The sequence below is a fragment of the Durio zibethinus genome, chromosome 3, assembly GCF_047325235.1.
Source record: "Durio zibethinus cultivar Kanyao isolate XHJ-2024 chromosome 3, ASM4732523v1, whole genome shotgun sequence".
NCBI lineage: Eukaryota > Viridiplantae > Streptophyta > Magnoliopsida > Malvales > Malvaceae > Durio > Durio zibethinus.
The window spans coordinates 4057236-4073298 of NC_143164.1; the positions used below are offsets into that span (position 1 = coordinate 4057236).

The 16063-nt window shown below is 35.3% G+C and overlaps 5 protein-coding genes across 5 annotated transcripts; 2 read left to right on the plus strand and 3 right to left on the minus strand.

The window, feature by feature from the left end:
- Positions 1-301: 301 nt before the first annotated feature.
- Positions 302-1628, plus strand: LOC149519547 (uncharacterized). Its single transcript, XM_089758153.1, has one exon. It carries the CDS (start codon positions 987-989, stop codon positions 1347-1349), a length of 363 nt encoding a protein of 120 aa, XP_089614279.1. The 5' UTR covers positions 302-986; the 3' UTR covers positions 1350-1628.
- A 762-nt stretch (positions 1629-2390) lies between these two features.
- On the minus strand, positions 2391-4803 carry LOC111301054 (uncharacterized). The gene is made up of 3 exons (XM_022896569.2): positions 4692-4803; positions 3992-4560; positions 2391-2846 (listed from the first exon to the last, which is right to left on the minus strand). The coding sequence occupies exons 2-3, from the start codon at positions 4454-4456 to the stop codon at positions 2667-2669; spliced, it is 645 nt and encodes a 214-aa protein (XP_022752304.2). The 5' UTR covers positions 4457-4560; positions 4692-4803; the 3' UTR covers positions 2391-2666.
- Positions 4804-5399: 596 nt separating this feature from the next.
- On the plus strand, positions 5400-6354 carry LOC111315769 (uncharacterized). The gene is made up of 2 exons (XM_022917805.2): positions 5400-5660; positions 5767-6354. The coding sequence occupies exons 1-2, from the start codon at positions 5480-5482 to the stop codon at positions 6000-6002; spliced, it is 417 nt and encodes a 138-aa protein (XP_022773540.1). The 5' UTR covers positions 5400-5479; the 3' UTR covers positions 6003-6354.
- Positions 6355-7766: 1412 nt separating this feature from the next.
- On the minus strand, positions 7767-9337 carry LOC111315705 (transcription factor MYB56-like). Its single transcript, XM_022917684.2, has one exon. The coding sequence runs from the start codon at positions 9120-9122 to the stop codon at positions 8421-8423; it is 702 nt and encodes a 233-aa protein (XP_022773419.1). The 5' UTR covers positions 9123-9337; the 3' UTR covers positions 7767-8420.
- A 4781-nt stretch (positions 9338-14118) lies between these two features.
- On the minus strand, positions 14119-15549 carry LOC111301065 (protein MIZU-KUSSEI 1-like). Its single transcript, XM_022896575.2, has one exon. The coding sequence runs from the start codon at positions 14914-14916 to the stop codon at positions 14227-14229; it is 690 nt and encodes a 229-aa protein (XP_022752310.1). The 5' UTR covers positions 14917-15549; the 3' UTR covers positions 14119-14226.
- Positions 15550-16063: the final 514 nt, after the last annotated feature.

A 16063-nucleotide genomic window follows, 5' to 3' on the forward strand; every position in this document is an offset into this window, starting at 1 on the left:
TCTGACTATTTATTAGCATACACTCCCACCCTTTTTCAGATTCCAGTACTATCAAACTGACTGGTGCGACTGTCCTTGACTAGAGATGGTACGATGTCATGTTCTTAAATTTCTCTTACTGTTAAGAAAGGATGTAAATACGGGAGGCAATAGGAGAACAATGACCCTGTATTTATCAGATTGGTGAGATTTCAATAGAGTTGTTCGAACAGCAAGGGGAAAAAGGAAAGAGGAGGGATTCACCATGGAAAGAAGAGAGAGGATGCCGAGCGGTAACCATTGGTTGGCTACAAAAGGAAGGAAGACTGGCAGATGTGTTCACGGGCTTCCGAGTGAGAGTTAATATTTGGGGTTTCTGAATTGTATATTCGTTAAGGTTGTTTTCCATGGTTTCTTACACTGACCACAAAAGTACTGCAAAAGCTAGTCAACTTTTTTGAAAAGGGCTTCTCTCATTGGAAAGGTTTTGGACTTTTACCTTCCCATAGATTCCCACTACTACCTTTTCTGATTACTTTCTGTTCCTAGGGTTCTCCAACTAAGTTTTTATATTTTTCTAATATGCTGCTGAAGCTACCCCACATCCTTGTCATTGGTCGCCTGTAGCAAGCAGATTTATGATATTTCATTTCACTCATTTTTGTTTGAATCTTTCAGACATCTCTCTCTCTCTCCTCTTCCCAGATGAAATTCCAGACATTGTTCCATTGGGCAATTTTTTTCTCCCTTGTGCGTTGCAGACACTGGAAATGAGTAAGGTCCTGTTTCTCTTCAAGAGCTGAACCCTCCACTTTGAAGATTCTCTACCCCTTTTGCTCCCAAAAACAAAGAACAAAAAAAAAAAAAAAAAGAGTTGCAATGCTCCTTTTAGACCCTGTATAGTCTCCTTTGTGCTAGAGAATACATTGCCCTTGGCAACATTTGAAACTTTACAACCATTTCTAGACTTGGGCAGAAAACAAAATTTGCTCTGGGTCAGTGCTAAAATGTCAATGCCATTAGTCCAGCAACCACCGCCGGTGACTGTAACACAGCAGCCATACAACTCTCATGCCAGCCATGCTTCTATTGGTCCTGTTATAGCTGTACTTTTGGTGATCATAATCTTAGGCATACTCGCAGGCATGATCGGACGGCTCTGCACAGGAAGGAGAATCATGGGCTACGGTCAGTATGATATTGAAAGTTGGATAGAAACAAAATGTTCTTCCTGCATTGACGGTAGGATATATCCTCCTTCCCCAACAAGGGCAAATGCTTCTGGTACCTCTGTTCCAGCATCAATTCAACACCAACCTCAGCAAGAAGATCAATCTCCTCAAACCCCACCACCTAACGTTGATTCTTAACCTGGGTTCTTGCATATAACAGCATATTTCTTGCTGTTAAATATTTTGTACGATAAATTCTTTTCCTTCTTTTTTGGGCTAGATTGTTGTCAACTTTGTTAGCTTATTGTTGCTAGTTTAGTGTGAGCAGCAAGCTCAGTTGGAGGACATTCTGTCGTGGGTTAGGAAGTTGCTAAACTTAGAAAATTTCCTTTTATTTTTGAATTGAAAAATGTTTTGGCACTTTCACTAGACTTTTAACAACATCCAACAGAGAAAAGAAAAGAAAACAACTCTTTATCCTGGATAATCAATCGGCATTGATAATGTTAAAGCAAGTTTCTAACCAATAATATGTATTAAAGAGCGTATTTTGCTGCCTTGCTCACTTTGAAAACCATTCTTTTGTCAGTTGAGTATTAACGGTATTGAGTTCTGCAACCGAAAGGGTAAAATTAAAATTGGAGGCGCTACAGGCATTGCCACGACAAGAAACAATTAATTGTTGGCTGCTGCCAAGGCAGTCAGAGTTGCACCGTTAGGCATGTCAGTCACATTATTTCTTACATAAATCATTCTCCATTAACTGCTTAGGCATGTCAGTCAGATTAAGCGATTACCAGAAGGTTTGCTTCATTTACATCCCCAAAGGCCAAACCCTTGCATTTGATTCCTGCTCCATAACCCAATAGTCAATCAACCCACATGCACATGGTGAACATTCACTATATATTTTCTTCATCAACTTATCAAGAAAGAGAGATTGAAGAGTGGAGTGGGGCATGTAAAAACTAGTAGTAGTTTTAGCACCATGTGAATGATGTTAGAAACTTAACGAGAGAAATATTTAACCAGACAGGCGTCAAACATGGCCCGGGAGCTGCGGTGAAAAGGGGAGACCTTTTCACTACAAATATTTGTTTGCACTTAAGCTAAGAAAGTGGCGAATCAAATCATGCCGCATAACCAACATCATGTGCTCATTCTTACAAATCTTCTCAAATGTTGGTCTAACGTTAAAGGTCTGGAGCTACAAATTTGCTGACAGGTGACGTCAACGCATGACTGCAAATATGCAAATGCTGAAATATATTGATCATAAACATATTTAACCTCTTATCAATTTGCATTCTTCATAAAGACAGTTGTCAGCAATGCCCCAAAAATGAAGTTCCAAATATCATGGTTAACAGTTATAAAGCTGTCAGTTCGAACTCTTCATCATAAAGACCTCTTAATTGACTACAACTACATATTAAGGCATTGCAAACACCCCCTCCTTCCTACAAAGTGAAGGGAGAAAACCTGTCCTCAAAGAACTTACAATAGTTAAAAATTTCATCCATGAGAAGATGTGCGGAAGCTACTACCACATGTAGGACGCTTTATCTTGAGAAGGTGAGAGAGACCTGCCACTACATGCAGCCGACTGCTAGGAATATCTGTCTTTGCAAGTGCCAACCCATTTTTGTCCAACAGCACAAAGCAAGGAACATATTTGATGTCGTAATGGAGAAGCTACAGGAAAACGAATATAACTAAATCAACCAGAACTTATATCAAATTAGTTTGTAACTGAGGTTCAGGAGGAATTAGTTCTCCAACATGGGAAGAACATATTCAACACGATAGAAAATCATCAATTATGGTTCTCGTAACTCTTAACTCAATACAGACATAAATACTTAGGTTGTTATAAATGAAAGTTAACATATAGTAGGTAAGCAAAAGAAGATATAATCATAGTCCACGGTACATAATTTTATGAAAGAAAAATAGAAAAAGGAAGAAGAAAAAGTGGAATAACATGAACTTACGCAAAGAGGAGCTATTTGAACTTGCTATATCTTCTAATTTACTAACTAGTACTTGAAGCATGTTGTCAAACAAACTTCCTCAAATGCTGCAATCCTAAAGCGCAGCTTCTATTTTCTTACACATTTTCTGACTAAGAACCAATTAAACAAAATTCAGTTACTCATCCCTACAGGCACTCTCAGATGCCACATGGATACTGAAATATCAACTTACTTAAGAGGTCCTTCAAGATCCAAGTAAAAGCCATATAAAACAGGGGAAAAGAACCCTAAGCCTTAACTTAAACCAGTAAAACGAGTGGCACAATGCTGTCACAAGAAATCCTGATACTGAAGCTTCTGAGTTCATTACTACAAAGTCTTTAAGCAGATATGGAAATGAAAGAGATTGATATATGGAAAGGGAAGACATGCATTGCACCATAAATGTCAAAATTTCTGGCACAAAGTACAGGATGTCCTCTAAGGTTTAGATATAATAAGTAAATCATCCCTTGTGATGCTTAATAAATCAATACCAATTGATCACAACCTATAGCAATATCCATAATCCAAGTGCATGACCATCAGAAATTAAATGCAAAAATGTCAGGATATAGAGCATTTAGTTTACATTGATACCGTGTACTTATTTGTGGAAGCAAAAACTAACCGATTTAATAGAGAGAACTTTTAGCAAGTGGTGGAAGAACAAATTCAACCATATACTTATTTGTGGAAGCAAAAACTAACTGATTTAATAAAGAGAACTTTTAGCAAGGGGTGGTAGAACAAATTCAACCAGGTAAAACAGTAGTATTTCATATTTCAATCTCTAACATATTATCAAAATCAGGAGATAAGTACCTCAGGCAGCCATTTCTGATTCTCAGCATCAGCCAAGACAATGTTGAGCCAATCTGAATTCCTATTCTCCACCCCCATGACAAACTTGAGTAAGGAATTACATAAACTACATTTAGGTGAGTAAAACTCAATCACTGTAGCCTCCTTCCCACTCGCTAGAGCTGATGCAAAAGCTCTATGCTCTGCCTCCGCTTGTTCTTCAGGACTCAATGTTTTTCTTTTCAACCTCAAGTTGCTATTTTGATTAGTCCCAGCATCCAATTGGGCAGGATTAAAATTATTGACCCATGAACCAGAAGATTTCGAAACCGAATTGAAGGTATTTAGAACAAGGGACCCAAGATTTTGCATAGACTTGAATAACCAAGGGCCCTCAAAGGTACAAAGGTTAGGACTTTTAGGCTGTTTGTTTACATCCCATGGCCATTTCGGACAAAAGAAATTATGTTTTGGAACAGAATTCATCCTCTAATTTTTTTTTCCTGAAATAAGAAATCTTCCAAACTGGGTATTGTTTTTTATCCTTTTTGCCACACAATGGTAGAAGCAAGATTCAGAACTAATAAATACTGCATTAAAAAAAGAGTACTTTTAGAGCTCATGTTCCAGTTGCTACTAAAATTGAAAAAAAAAATTTGATAACCCAATAGGAAAAAAATACCAAGGGATGAAATATCGGAAGGTACTGTAGAACACTTACCTCTGAACACTTCAGTTCGAAACTCATGAAGAAGGAAGACACCATGAGTAGGCTGGGGCAGCATAAAGCCATAAACCGATAAGGATTTCTTCAAATTGTGCATGTTTTTTTTGTCTTGGGCTGGGCTGCCTTGACTTCCATGGATTTTTTTTATTTCTTTGTTCTAAGTTAAGCCTTTTTGTGTTTTAGGACATGAGGACTTGCCCATCTTGTCCAACCCTATAAGCCCAAATCTAAATATCAACCTAGTGATTAACGAAGTTCGGTTCTTGACTTTGTTTTAAAGTTGTAACAGGCTTCACCTAACATCCACGTCCAAGTAAAAGAGTTGGGGCAAATGCCATCGGTGTCAGGTGTAAGTCTTTATCATCGAAAATCATTTAGCTAACCCACAATCAGTTGTATTTGGATGACCTTAACAACTCCCTAATCATTTCCAAACCCTTTTGTTCAATCTCAAAATGGAAATCCACCCAATTTTTTATGACTAAATGTTGCTCCTCAACCCCTTTGAATGACTGTTAAGACAAATTTGCTAATGGGAAAAGAATTAAAACTAGAGTCAATGAAGTTCCAAAAGTTTGAATTATGAGAGTGTTGAATTATTTTCCATTTTGTAGAGATAGAAAAAACAACAAATGTGACTCTACAGGAGGATCCTATTGAATTATAATGCCATTCCTGTCCTATATAAACCCCAACTAGTACTCCCATTGTCATCGCCATCTCATCATTTCAATTCCCAAGCAACAGCTTTCTTCAGGCCCACTAGAGAAACTCCGAGCAAAATGGCTTCTTCTGGCTTCAGTGCTCAACAAATCATCCTCTTGGTAGCTGTAGCTGCCTCTCTTTTGGCAGTCACTCAGGCTGCCACCGTGGTCGTTGGGGGCTCTGAAAACTGGCGCTATGGTTACAACTACACGGAGTGGGCTGCCAACAATGCACCGTTTTACTTTGAGGACACCTTAGGTTCAGCCCATATATAATAAGTTTATGAATACATTATTTTGCCCTTTTTTGGTTCCATTTTATATGTTACTGATGTTTATTTGACCGTTGTTGTATAAATTTGCAGTGTTCAAATATGCGAAGTCCCCAGCTCATAGCGTTTACTTGCTGCCAAACTTGTGGAGTTACTTGACATGCGATTTCAGTAAAGCCAAGCTTTTGGCTAAACCAACTCAAGGGCACGGTGATGGCTTCGCATTTGTGCTAAACCAATGGAGGGTTTTCTACTTTGCTTCTGCTGAAGGTAATGACTGCAAAGATGGGCTGATGAAGCTGATTATTGTGCCTTGGCCACGTTATTAAAATCCTTGATACATCACAAACAGAAGGCACATCACTGTGTTGATCAGATCATCAGTAACAAAATTGTTCAATCATTTGGGAGAGGACCATCAACCATGATTTAACAATTATAATACATATCATCGCTTGATCATCTAACTAAATAAAATTGTTCAATGTTATTATACATTTTGTTTTATTTTTACTTTTGTTTATTATACTTTTTAGGAAAAAGTGCTGAATTAGTGTTTGTTTTTGTTAAACAAAATGAATTGTGTTTTTCTTTTTCATTGTTGAATGCATATCAGATATATGCAAATGGAGTATATTATTATACAAAATAAAATCTAGTTTTCTTTGTTTACAGTTTCAATTAGTGCTGATCCCTCTTAACCATACATGTCTACCAGTTTTCCTATTTGCCGTGCAAGGGTTCCATGTCGAAGTTCCACTGATGACCCTCCTCCATCCTTTCTAACATTATAAAGATCCAAATATAAATTTTTGACATGACACAACTCCATAGTCTTATATCTCTCAAGTCTCGACCTTGTCTGCAAAAGTGTCAAATGAATCAGGGCTTGTCTGGACAGGTGGTGCTTGTACTTTGGAATCACCTAAAAAACTCTTTAATCTTATGGAAGTAGTTCCAACTTGAATAAGACAACAAAAATTTTAACTTTTTCACACACAATCTGTAACTTGGTAGCTTATTTTTCCTCCTTTAGAACTTTAACTCCCATGAAATAAAGAGCATGATTGATTACCTTGAAATTAAGATTACTCTCGTTCACACATCTTAAAAAATTGGTTATTGGATGTATTACAGGGTTGCAGCAATATAATTGGACCGCTGAACTGAAATCATACAGCATTGATAACTACATCCATTAAAAACTTTCTTTTTTGCCTAAGGCACAGGGCATTAACACATTTAAAACATGCATGCCTTGATCAAATAATATAAAACCCAAAGTTGCTGCTGTAAAGTGGGACAGAGATTTGATTAATTGAATCTGCTTCCAGCCAGATACAAACAGAGTGCGTTCCCTACTCTCCAATGCTTTGCTTTTTCCACCCTTCCATCAAAACAAATCCTCCCCATTTTTTCATCAGGCAAGGTCCACAACTCCACATTCTTTGAACTTGTATGGGTAAAGACACCCTGGCTGATTTTAACATGCAGATAAGATGAAAAATGTGTGGCTAGTATGTTTTGGCACTTTTTAAAGTTGCTTCCAAAGTTAATTGGCAAATAAGAAACGTGCAAAGAGTTCACTGAACCTGAAAATGAATGCTTGACGCTGTAACACTCCATAGCCAAAGCTCACTGTGGTAAGTGGAGACTGCTGTTTTGTACAATTGGGTTCTTGTTCATTTGCAATTGTTTCAGGAACAAGTAAAGCTTTTGAATGGTGAAAAACACAACTTCCTTTTGGTCTACAGCTATTTCCAGTTTGATGTAGGAAGTAACTGGGAATCAAAGCCAAATACAAAAAGGATTTACTATTTTTTTTTATTGAAGAGCATTTATGAGTTTCTTCATCAGGTGTAAACCAACCAGCAGCTTGCTATTTTCACATGTTCCTCCAAATTGTACTGTGAGACAAAAATATAAACAAGTTGGAGAATTTTGTACTTTGAGCAAAAACATCAGTACTAGTTTGTCTTTCCATGTGATCACAAACAGAGCACAAATTTCCATAAATAATTTCTATTGATTCCTCTGAATTGTTATCCAAGGAATAAAACAATGGGGATATTAAAGAATTTTACACACATCCATCCTAATAAATCATCTCAATCCTTATCATTTCATTACTCAAACACTGATACAAGATCTAAATTTTTTCAACTAAGATATTGAGAATCCAAAGTTTTAGAGAATATCTCCCTTCCGAGCTTCAAAAGGTGGAGTAATGACATCTCGTGAATAGAATTCTATTTTCTCTTAGCCAATATAAAAAGATTTGAGAAAGAACATTTACTCAGCATGTTGCCATGAGAATCAACATTGCCTGAACTAGCTAGTTTATGTATTTGTCCTCTGGTTGCTTTGCCTGGCCTCCCACTATCCCTGGACCCTGATTTCCTAGAATAGGGAGAATTGTCAACAGAATATACTCATCGTTTTTCCCAAAACTTTCAATTTTTTAGCAACCAATTTTTCTTCTTTTTCACTACTGGTGACAAGCTGTATTATCTTGAAAAGTAATTTTTCTTTAATGCCTCGAGCTCAGGCATTCATTCATAAAATCTTACATTTCTTCAAAGCATTTTGTCCTTTGACGAAAAAAAAAGAAAGAAAAGAACTAAAGATCACCATATGAAAACCAAGAGAAATGGGACAACCCCAAAGGAAACCCTGAAGTCATAAAAAACAGAAAACACAGATTGGCTCAGCAATTTTTTTCTTTTGTTTTAATGAAACCTGATGTCTCAGCTCGATAACGTTGAGCTCATATACTCTCTAACTTCTCTTGCTATCACATTTCTCATCAGATCCCAAAACTCCGCCGGCACTCTCTCCTCTCTCTTCCTCCCCTCAGCCACCACCGTACTTCCACTACCAGGCGGCGCTAGAGTCAACGCCGTCAACGCTTCCTCATCCATCATCATCCCCACAGATGCCAATGCACTATCACCACCCTCCACTTGCTGATGATGAGTACTCTGAATGATCTGTTCCTGTGGATGTAGCAGCCGCGGCTGGTGTTGCTGTTGTCCTTCTCTTGCCCTCCTCTTCAACGTCGAGTTCCAATGATTCTTCACAGCATTATCAGTCCTTCCCGGAAGCAATCTAGCAATGGTGGCCCACCTGTTACCAAACCTAGCATGAGCAGCCAAGATGGTCTCATCCTCAGCTTGAGAAAACGGACGGTGCTCAACTTTGGGGCTGAGCTGGTTACACCATCTAAGCCTGCAAGATTTCCCTGATCGACCCTTTATATAACGGCTTATCAAAGACCAGTTTCTAGGTCCGTATCTTTCAACCAGTCGAGTCAAAATCCTATCTTCCTCCGCACTCCAAGGACCTTTGATCTTCTCATCTTTGTTCGAAGCCCTTGCAGAGAAAGATGACTCTGAAGAGGATGTATCAGATGATGATGTAGAAGATGAACACGCATTCATTCCTTCCATCTTTAGTCACTTACCCAAGACCAAGAGAGATCAATCGAAAAGAAAAGTCGTTTCTTTTGTGGTTTATTTTCGTTTGATTTGTGACTTTGAGTGAAGCCAAGAATCAGATGCAGTGAATTGGGGTGGGGTGGCTTATATATGGAGAAGGAAAGGTACATGAACATATCAGGCGCCTAGCATTTAGACATTGGGGGGTACTTCCAGGAAACAGGCTTTTGGAAAGTTGGTGGGGGGTCTAAAAAATATAGACTGGAGAGGGAAAGGTTTGTGTAGATGTGCAGCCCTAGCTTTATTTTTTCCTGGTGAGAGATATCTTGTCATTGTCTTCACTTGCCAATTTACCATTTTGTCTCCAATTCAATTCAATTTGAGAATTGAGAAGAAATATTTGTATAAAAAAATGAGCTCCTCTTTGCATGGTAAATCTAACAATGAGTTTTGATTTTAAATAATTAATTTGATAAGATTATTAATAAATTTTCTATTTATAATAAATAGATAATTTCTTTTAATATTTCAATCAAAATTTTGTAAATATGATTTAGTCACATCAATTTTTCATGATAATTTTCAAAAAATTAAATTTATGAGATTAAAACTTTTTGAACATTAATTTTTTCAACAATTAAGATCAATTAAAAATTCAAATAACTAAACTAGATTTAATCTTTGATTTTTCTTATACCCTTTAACATAGATTTATTTTTTTTATTGTTGAATTAATTATAGCAATCTTTTTGTTGAATTAAGTGTAAAATGAAGTTAGCAAATGTCTTTTATGGAAATAGTCATACAAAATAAATCCACAACATGAAAAATGTGTCTTTTTTAGATGTCAATTGGAAGAGGGATATAACACTCATTTCATTGAGTGCACCATTTTCCTACAACAATGTAGGCTACTTTATGCTCTATAACATTTATTTTGTCGTATGAAACACATGGTCGTGGATAAGGACTTTGAAAAGTACATTTATATGGAAAATATAAAAATTAAATTACACATCATTCTTGTGATTTCATGTACTTCTAACCATCCAAAAAAGAAAAATAGTATCACCCCTTAGTCTTAATTCAACCAAACTTAGGCTTTGAGTTTAAATTTCAAATAGAGATGATAATAAATTGAGTTGAGATAGAGTAAATTTTTATTTATTCTAAATCTAATTTGATTTTATAATATTAATATCTGAATTTAACTTGACTTGATAGAATATTAAAATATTATTTTTTGTATTTGAATCTGATTAGACTTACATATGTTTAAATTTTTAATCGATTTAATTCAAAATCAATAAAATATTAATTTTTTAATATAAAAAATATTATTTTTAAATATAAATATAAAATTAAATAAAAAAATAATATATGTATGGTTGGGTTTGAATGAATTTACATAAAACTCGACTCCAAATTTATTTTAAAAATATTTAATCTTATTCAAAATTTGATTAAAAAAATTTAAAATATCAAGTTAGATCGAAACCTAATAAATACAGACTAAATTATCAATTCTAATTTCAAAGTTAAAGTTTGGTTCGATTTAAATTACTATTTAATGAATAAAAAATATTTTTATTTAAATTTAATTTTTAAAATATAAAAATATTGATATAAAATATTTCTTTAATATTTTAATAAATTTTAACAATAATCAAGCATGCTCGAACTCAACAAATCGAGCTTGAGTAAGAGATTTTAGGAACCCTAAACTTAAAAAAAAAAAATTTTAATTCAAATTTATGGACAAAATATTGAAGAAAATGGGAAGAAAGAAAAAAAAAATGTATCCTCAAAGTAAGGGGTAGAATTGGAATTCAAGGGATACCAATGAGGATCTGAGGAAGGGAAAAGAAATCAATAAAATCATTCTCGTACGGGCACAAACACAATGGTTACGGGAGCGTTTAAAACATAACAGGAAAGGTAGAGCTGTTTTACACAAAACAAACGTTTTAAAACGGAAAGTGGGGCCCTTTTACTTTTTTGACTACTTTTTATTGCATCAGATTTACAGCTGTAAGTCCAAATCCGTAGCAATTTTAAGATTCACGCCAAAGCAGCGGCTCCCAATCAACCGTCGCCAAATAAAAAGAACACTGTAAAAAAGAACCATCATTTAAAACAACCTGTTTGAAGATGACTTCAAAGCCATCCACGTAGGATGGCCTACTTCCAGCCTGTAAGAATCTCACGTGATTCGAGTTGAATCCCTTTGACTTTGTGGTTTTATTAAAAAAAAAAAAAAAATCCCTCCCTAAGGAGCGTGTGACTCACTCCCCAAAACAATTTGTCATCAATTTTAACTTTTTCACTTGTTTTTAAGGAGCGGATAAATGAATCATTTTGTTTTTTCAAACGATCTAAATTTTTATCTTTTGCGAGCGGGTAATGAATTGTGTCAAAATTTAAAATCAATAAATTTTTTATTTGTTTTGTATTTATTTTCTATTAAATTTATATAAATAATAAATCTATCATATTATAGTTAGTATAAATATTTTAAATAAAAATATTATTTTAATATATTTTAATATTATTTATTAATTTTGTTAAATCTATCCAAACTCTAATCACACCGACATTTGTTTCAAAGTTTTTATTTAAAACAGCGATTGAAATCGAAAAGATGGATTACCGAATGGTATGTATAAAAAAATATTAAAACCACAAATAATATATATATTTTTTTTCTTGATCTATTTTGGCTTAAGAAAAAAGGACGGTAATAATTGCGTACTGACGGTTGTATTTGGGGGACATGAATTTGGACGCTATCGTTAAATAGATAAATATAGATATTTCTTCTTTTTTTTTCTTTTAAAAATGTGATCAAACAGATTCTGAGCCAATTGATTCGTGGTAATCAGGGTGGGGCCATTGTTGTCTCCTTCCAACCCATTTGCCGGTCGGCTTTGCCCCTTCCGTAGTTTGGAGGGTTTTAGCTCAATCCGCGTCAGAATGGGTGGCTCGTCCTCTTTGTACCAGTCAACGCACTGGCTACAAACATGGTTGTTGAGTTTTTTTCCCTCTTTGTTTCTTAATAGATTTATCATTTGACAGTCGACATGTATCAATATTCATATATTCGATTACATTTATTCGTATATTTATATTATATAAAATATTAAAATTTATATATTTATTTATATTTTATATAAAAATCTTATATCATAATTATTTATATATAAATATAAATATAATTTATATTATTTTTATATTTTATTATATTTATGTTTATATCATATTATTATATTATATTTTATATTATTAAATTTAAATTTAAATTTTTATTTTTATTAAAAAAATAAAAATTATTATATTATAATTTATATAAATATAATAAATATAAAATATATATGTTTTATTTTTGTTAAATTCATATTTATATATTATTTCAGGGTTACGTTTTGTTGCGTGCACGTAGAAGGTGTTTGGTATGGTTTCTTTTCGGTTGTAACCTGGTCCGTCCAATAAGGAAATGGGCCGCGAAGAGAGGTAGGTGGGGTTGAGTTTTCTGATTGGTGGTGGCCCAAAATTTCCAGATATGGGGCACGCATGGGCTAGTCTAGATATTTTGGGTTGTGTCGGCCGAATTGTATGATTCAGATTAAGGCGTTAAGCGTATACTTTCATTTCAACCATTCCTACCAACCAATGAATGATCATTCTCATGATTTATCGCTCAACTTCAAATTTATTTTCTCATGATCATTCTATAATTTTATTGGAAATTAATAATTTACATTGATACTCAACGAATAGCCTCTTGAACCGCTTGCTCGTCAGCCTTGTTTCAACTTAATTTCAAAGCATTGGAATAGAAATTGGAGACGAGAATTAAATGGAAATTTCCTGTTAAGCTTGTGAATAGGACTTTGCAGAAGCCGGGATTTAAACATGGATTCATATTTTCATGGACTGATTGTTTTGTTGTTGTAGTTTGTTCTGTATCTGCTTGTTTTCTAGTTTTTGTTCCAGCAGGTTGCTTCTTTCTTTTCCTGTTGGTCTAGTTGTTTTTTTCTTCCACTTTCCTGCCCCTATCAGACCGTCAGCAGCTTCATACTTTATTTTATAATGGGAACTCCAAGTCCTCCTTTGATTTGAATGATGGGATTTTTATTTGATTCTATAGGGTGCAATAACTACCTAGCTAGCTTAGTCTCCTCTTGTGTTGCTTTTGTAATCTTCTTAACAAAACAGGGATTTGCAAATCAAACCAACTTCAAATAATTTTACTTAGACAGAAGTTAAAACGCAAAGCTTGTCCTTAATGAATGAAGAGCATACTGACAAATTTTTTAATACAAAGGAAGCTGTAATAAACTTGTTACATGTCATTGTATAAATTAATTGAGTTCATCCATAGTTTCAGCAAATTGACAGATTGCGAAAGGGATTGTCTGCAAAAGATGTTAACATATATGGCATATGAAAAGCAAGTGGGAATTGTTGGTGGCTAGAATTTATGCCTGGGAGGCCTATGAAATGGAAGTAAACGCTCAGAATTTCAGCCACCAGAGAAAATTCTATTTGGGAGTCGACGTCAATTACTTAAACCTGAAGACATCGATTTTTGAGTATGCTTAAATGCTAACCACTAGTATTTTCCACAATATTAACCACTAGTATTCAAGCAATGATTTTCTTAATTGGTTGTGTTTAGTAGATGATAATCTTTCTTGACATGTTCGTTGTCAAAAGTAACTTAGATAAATGTTTAATTAAAAAAGATAAGCACCTTTTTCCTTTTCTTCCAAAAGTTTTCTGTAGAATTTGTAGATATTGAATTACACCAGACTAAAAGTTTTTTCCTTCATTAATGAAGATTTCATGTTCATTGTGCATTTTGAAATAAAGGGTTTATGGTTTGTCGGCATTCATCTTATTCTCAAGCAAGAAATAGGAGATGATATTGGCTTTAACTCCATGAAAGTGACAGAGCAGCTAATTTAGGTTTGGTATCTAGCTTTAACCATGTGACATAGACATAGTAGACCAATGGTGATCTGTTTGCTTCCGTCATAGAACAAGTTAAAACATTAAAGAGAAAATAGTTTTATGGCACTCATGTAAAATTTCAAGTGTACAAATAACATGAATTCTAATGAGCTCTTACAAAGAAAATACTTAGTTCCGGGCCAGCTGCACCATCTGGATTAATCATGTATAGAGCTTCCGAGTCCTTTGATCCAACCACCCTCTCAAATCTTGCTCTCATGTACGTCAATTCCCCATCGGCTGTTTCCTTCTCATTGGGGCCTGGAAGGACCCCTGCACCCATTGACACACCTCGCAAAAGCTGCATAACATGAAGCTCATCTTCAGACAATTGTTTCCTTCTGATCGAGTAACCCATCTTTCTTCCATTACAGTACACTGCCCAAACAAACTCCTCCAACAGTTTCTTCTTGTGAGTCTTGGTCTCACTCTCTAGCGCTATTCTGACAATATCAGATGCCATCTCCTTTTGAAGTAAGCTGGTAAGCATTGGTAGCTCAATGACAAACAATGGCACGCAATGAGGATCATCCTGTATTGCTAAGCAAACTCTGCCTTTACGGTAGCCAAAAATAGTACCTGTTGTAGCACTATCCTTCAGCAAAGGCTTCCGGGGTCTACCCAATAGTGCAACCATCTTGCACCCTGATGTTAGCATAGGGAAGAGCTTGAACATACGCAAGAGACCACCACTACTGGACTTTCGTTGCTTCTCTCCAGGTGTAGGCCGGAGCAATGACAGTATTGCCGGATTGTCCATTTGGAAATATGGACTAGAGTGAACCGGTGGCATTATTGGACTTTGTTTAAAATACGCAATTCAAGAAGCTAGAAGAGAGCTATTCTAGTAGAATTACAAAGATCAAACTAAATAGAGGGAGAGAAATGGGAGGCTGGAAGGGGGGGTCTGCTATAGGAAATAAAAGGAGTGAGTTAGGCAGGTGGTGAGTCACTTGGTTTTGATTGTCCTTGGAATCTTTGAGGTGGGGAAGAGAAGAGAAGAGAGAGCCTACAAGTTGGTTAAGAGAAGAAAAATGAGACTAAAGCTTGATGTGACCAAGTTTAGTGATGAAAAAGAGAGGGATTGAATGCGATGAGATAAGGAAGGTCGGACCAAAACTTGTGGGGAATGGGATGAAGAAAAAGAACTCTCAAAAAAGATGAAAAAAGGACTCTGGTAATGTTGGGTTTAGCATGTGCCTTTCTGATCATTACATAGGGCATCAACATCACCTTCTTTGTGCTTTTGCAAAACTCATCTCAAACTCTCACAAATTATTGAGGTGCAGCTCATCTTCCCTCAAATTTGCTACTGTTTACCGATGGAAATGGAAAAAAATTGTGCTTTTTTGTGTCAGACCATAGTCTCATTCGATAGAGTCATTTCAGGCAGTAGCACAACTGAAATAATGATCATGTTCTTTTGAAATTCCTTTAATTCTTTCTTGATATAATGCTACTGTTTTGGTATTAAAAGTGCATTTCTCATCATTTCAATTCCAAGCAACTCATCTCCGGTAGTTACATAGTAAATTTCCACATCAAGATTTTGAATTCTTCTCACATTTCCTGTTAATGATTGCTTAGCAAAGTAATTCTACTTATGTTTAGCAGCCATGTGGAAACAAGACAGGTCACTGTCCGAGAGGGGTTCATCTGAAAAAGACTAATTAAAAAAAAAAAAATAGACAAAACATCTTGTCTTAGCCATCTTCTGCTGTAATGTTAAACAGCAAGCTGCTGCTTTTCAAATTACAGAATAAGAATTATGTACATTTCTCTTCAATAATTGTGTGATAGCTAATCATGGACCCCTGAAATAAATTGCTCTATCTTAACTTGATAATAACACTTCAAGAAATTTGCTCAAGATTTAGAGATTGATATGCTTTAAATCTGCTTTTGGTTATTGGCCCCCCAGACTGATTAGACAAAGGGTT

Coding starts and splice junctions, on each gene's coding strand:
- LOC149519547 (XM_089758153.1), top strand. CDS start 987: ATGTCAATGCCATTAGTCCAGCAACCACCGCCGGTGACTGTAACACAG.
- LOC111301054 (XM_022896569.2), bottom strand. CDS start 4,456: ATGAATTCTGTTCCAAAACATAATTTCTTTTGTCCGAAATGGCCATGG. Junction 2,847..3,991: donor ATCAGAAATGGCTGCCTGAG/GTACTTATCTCC, acceptor GTTTTCCTGTAG/CTTCTCCATTACGACATCAA.
- LOC111315769 (XM_022917805.2), top strand. CDS start 5,480: ATGGCTTCTTCTGGCTTCAGTGCTCAACAAATCATCCTCTTGGTAGCT. Junction 5,661..5,766: donor TTACTTTGAGGACACCTTAG/GTTCAGCCCATA, acceptor ATAAATTTGCAG/TGTTCAAATATGCGAAGTCC.
- LOC111315705 (XM_022917684.2), bottom strand. CDS start 9,122: ATGGAAGGAATGAATGCGTGTTCATCTTCTACATCATCATCTGATACA.
- LOC111301065 (XM_022896575.2), bottom strand. CDS start 14,916: ATGCCACCGGTTCACTCTAGTCCATATTTCCAAATGGACAATCCGGCA.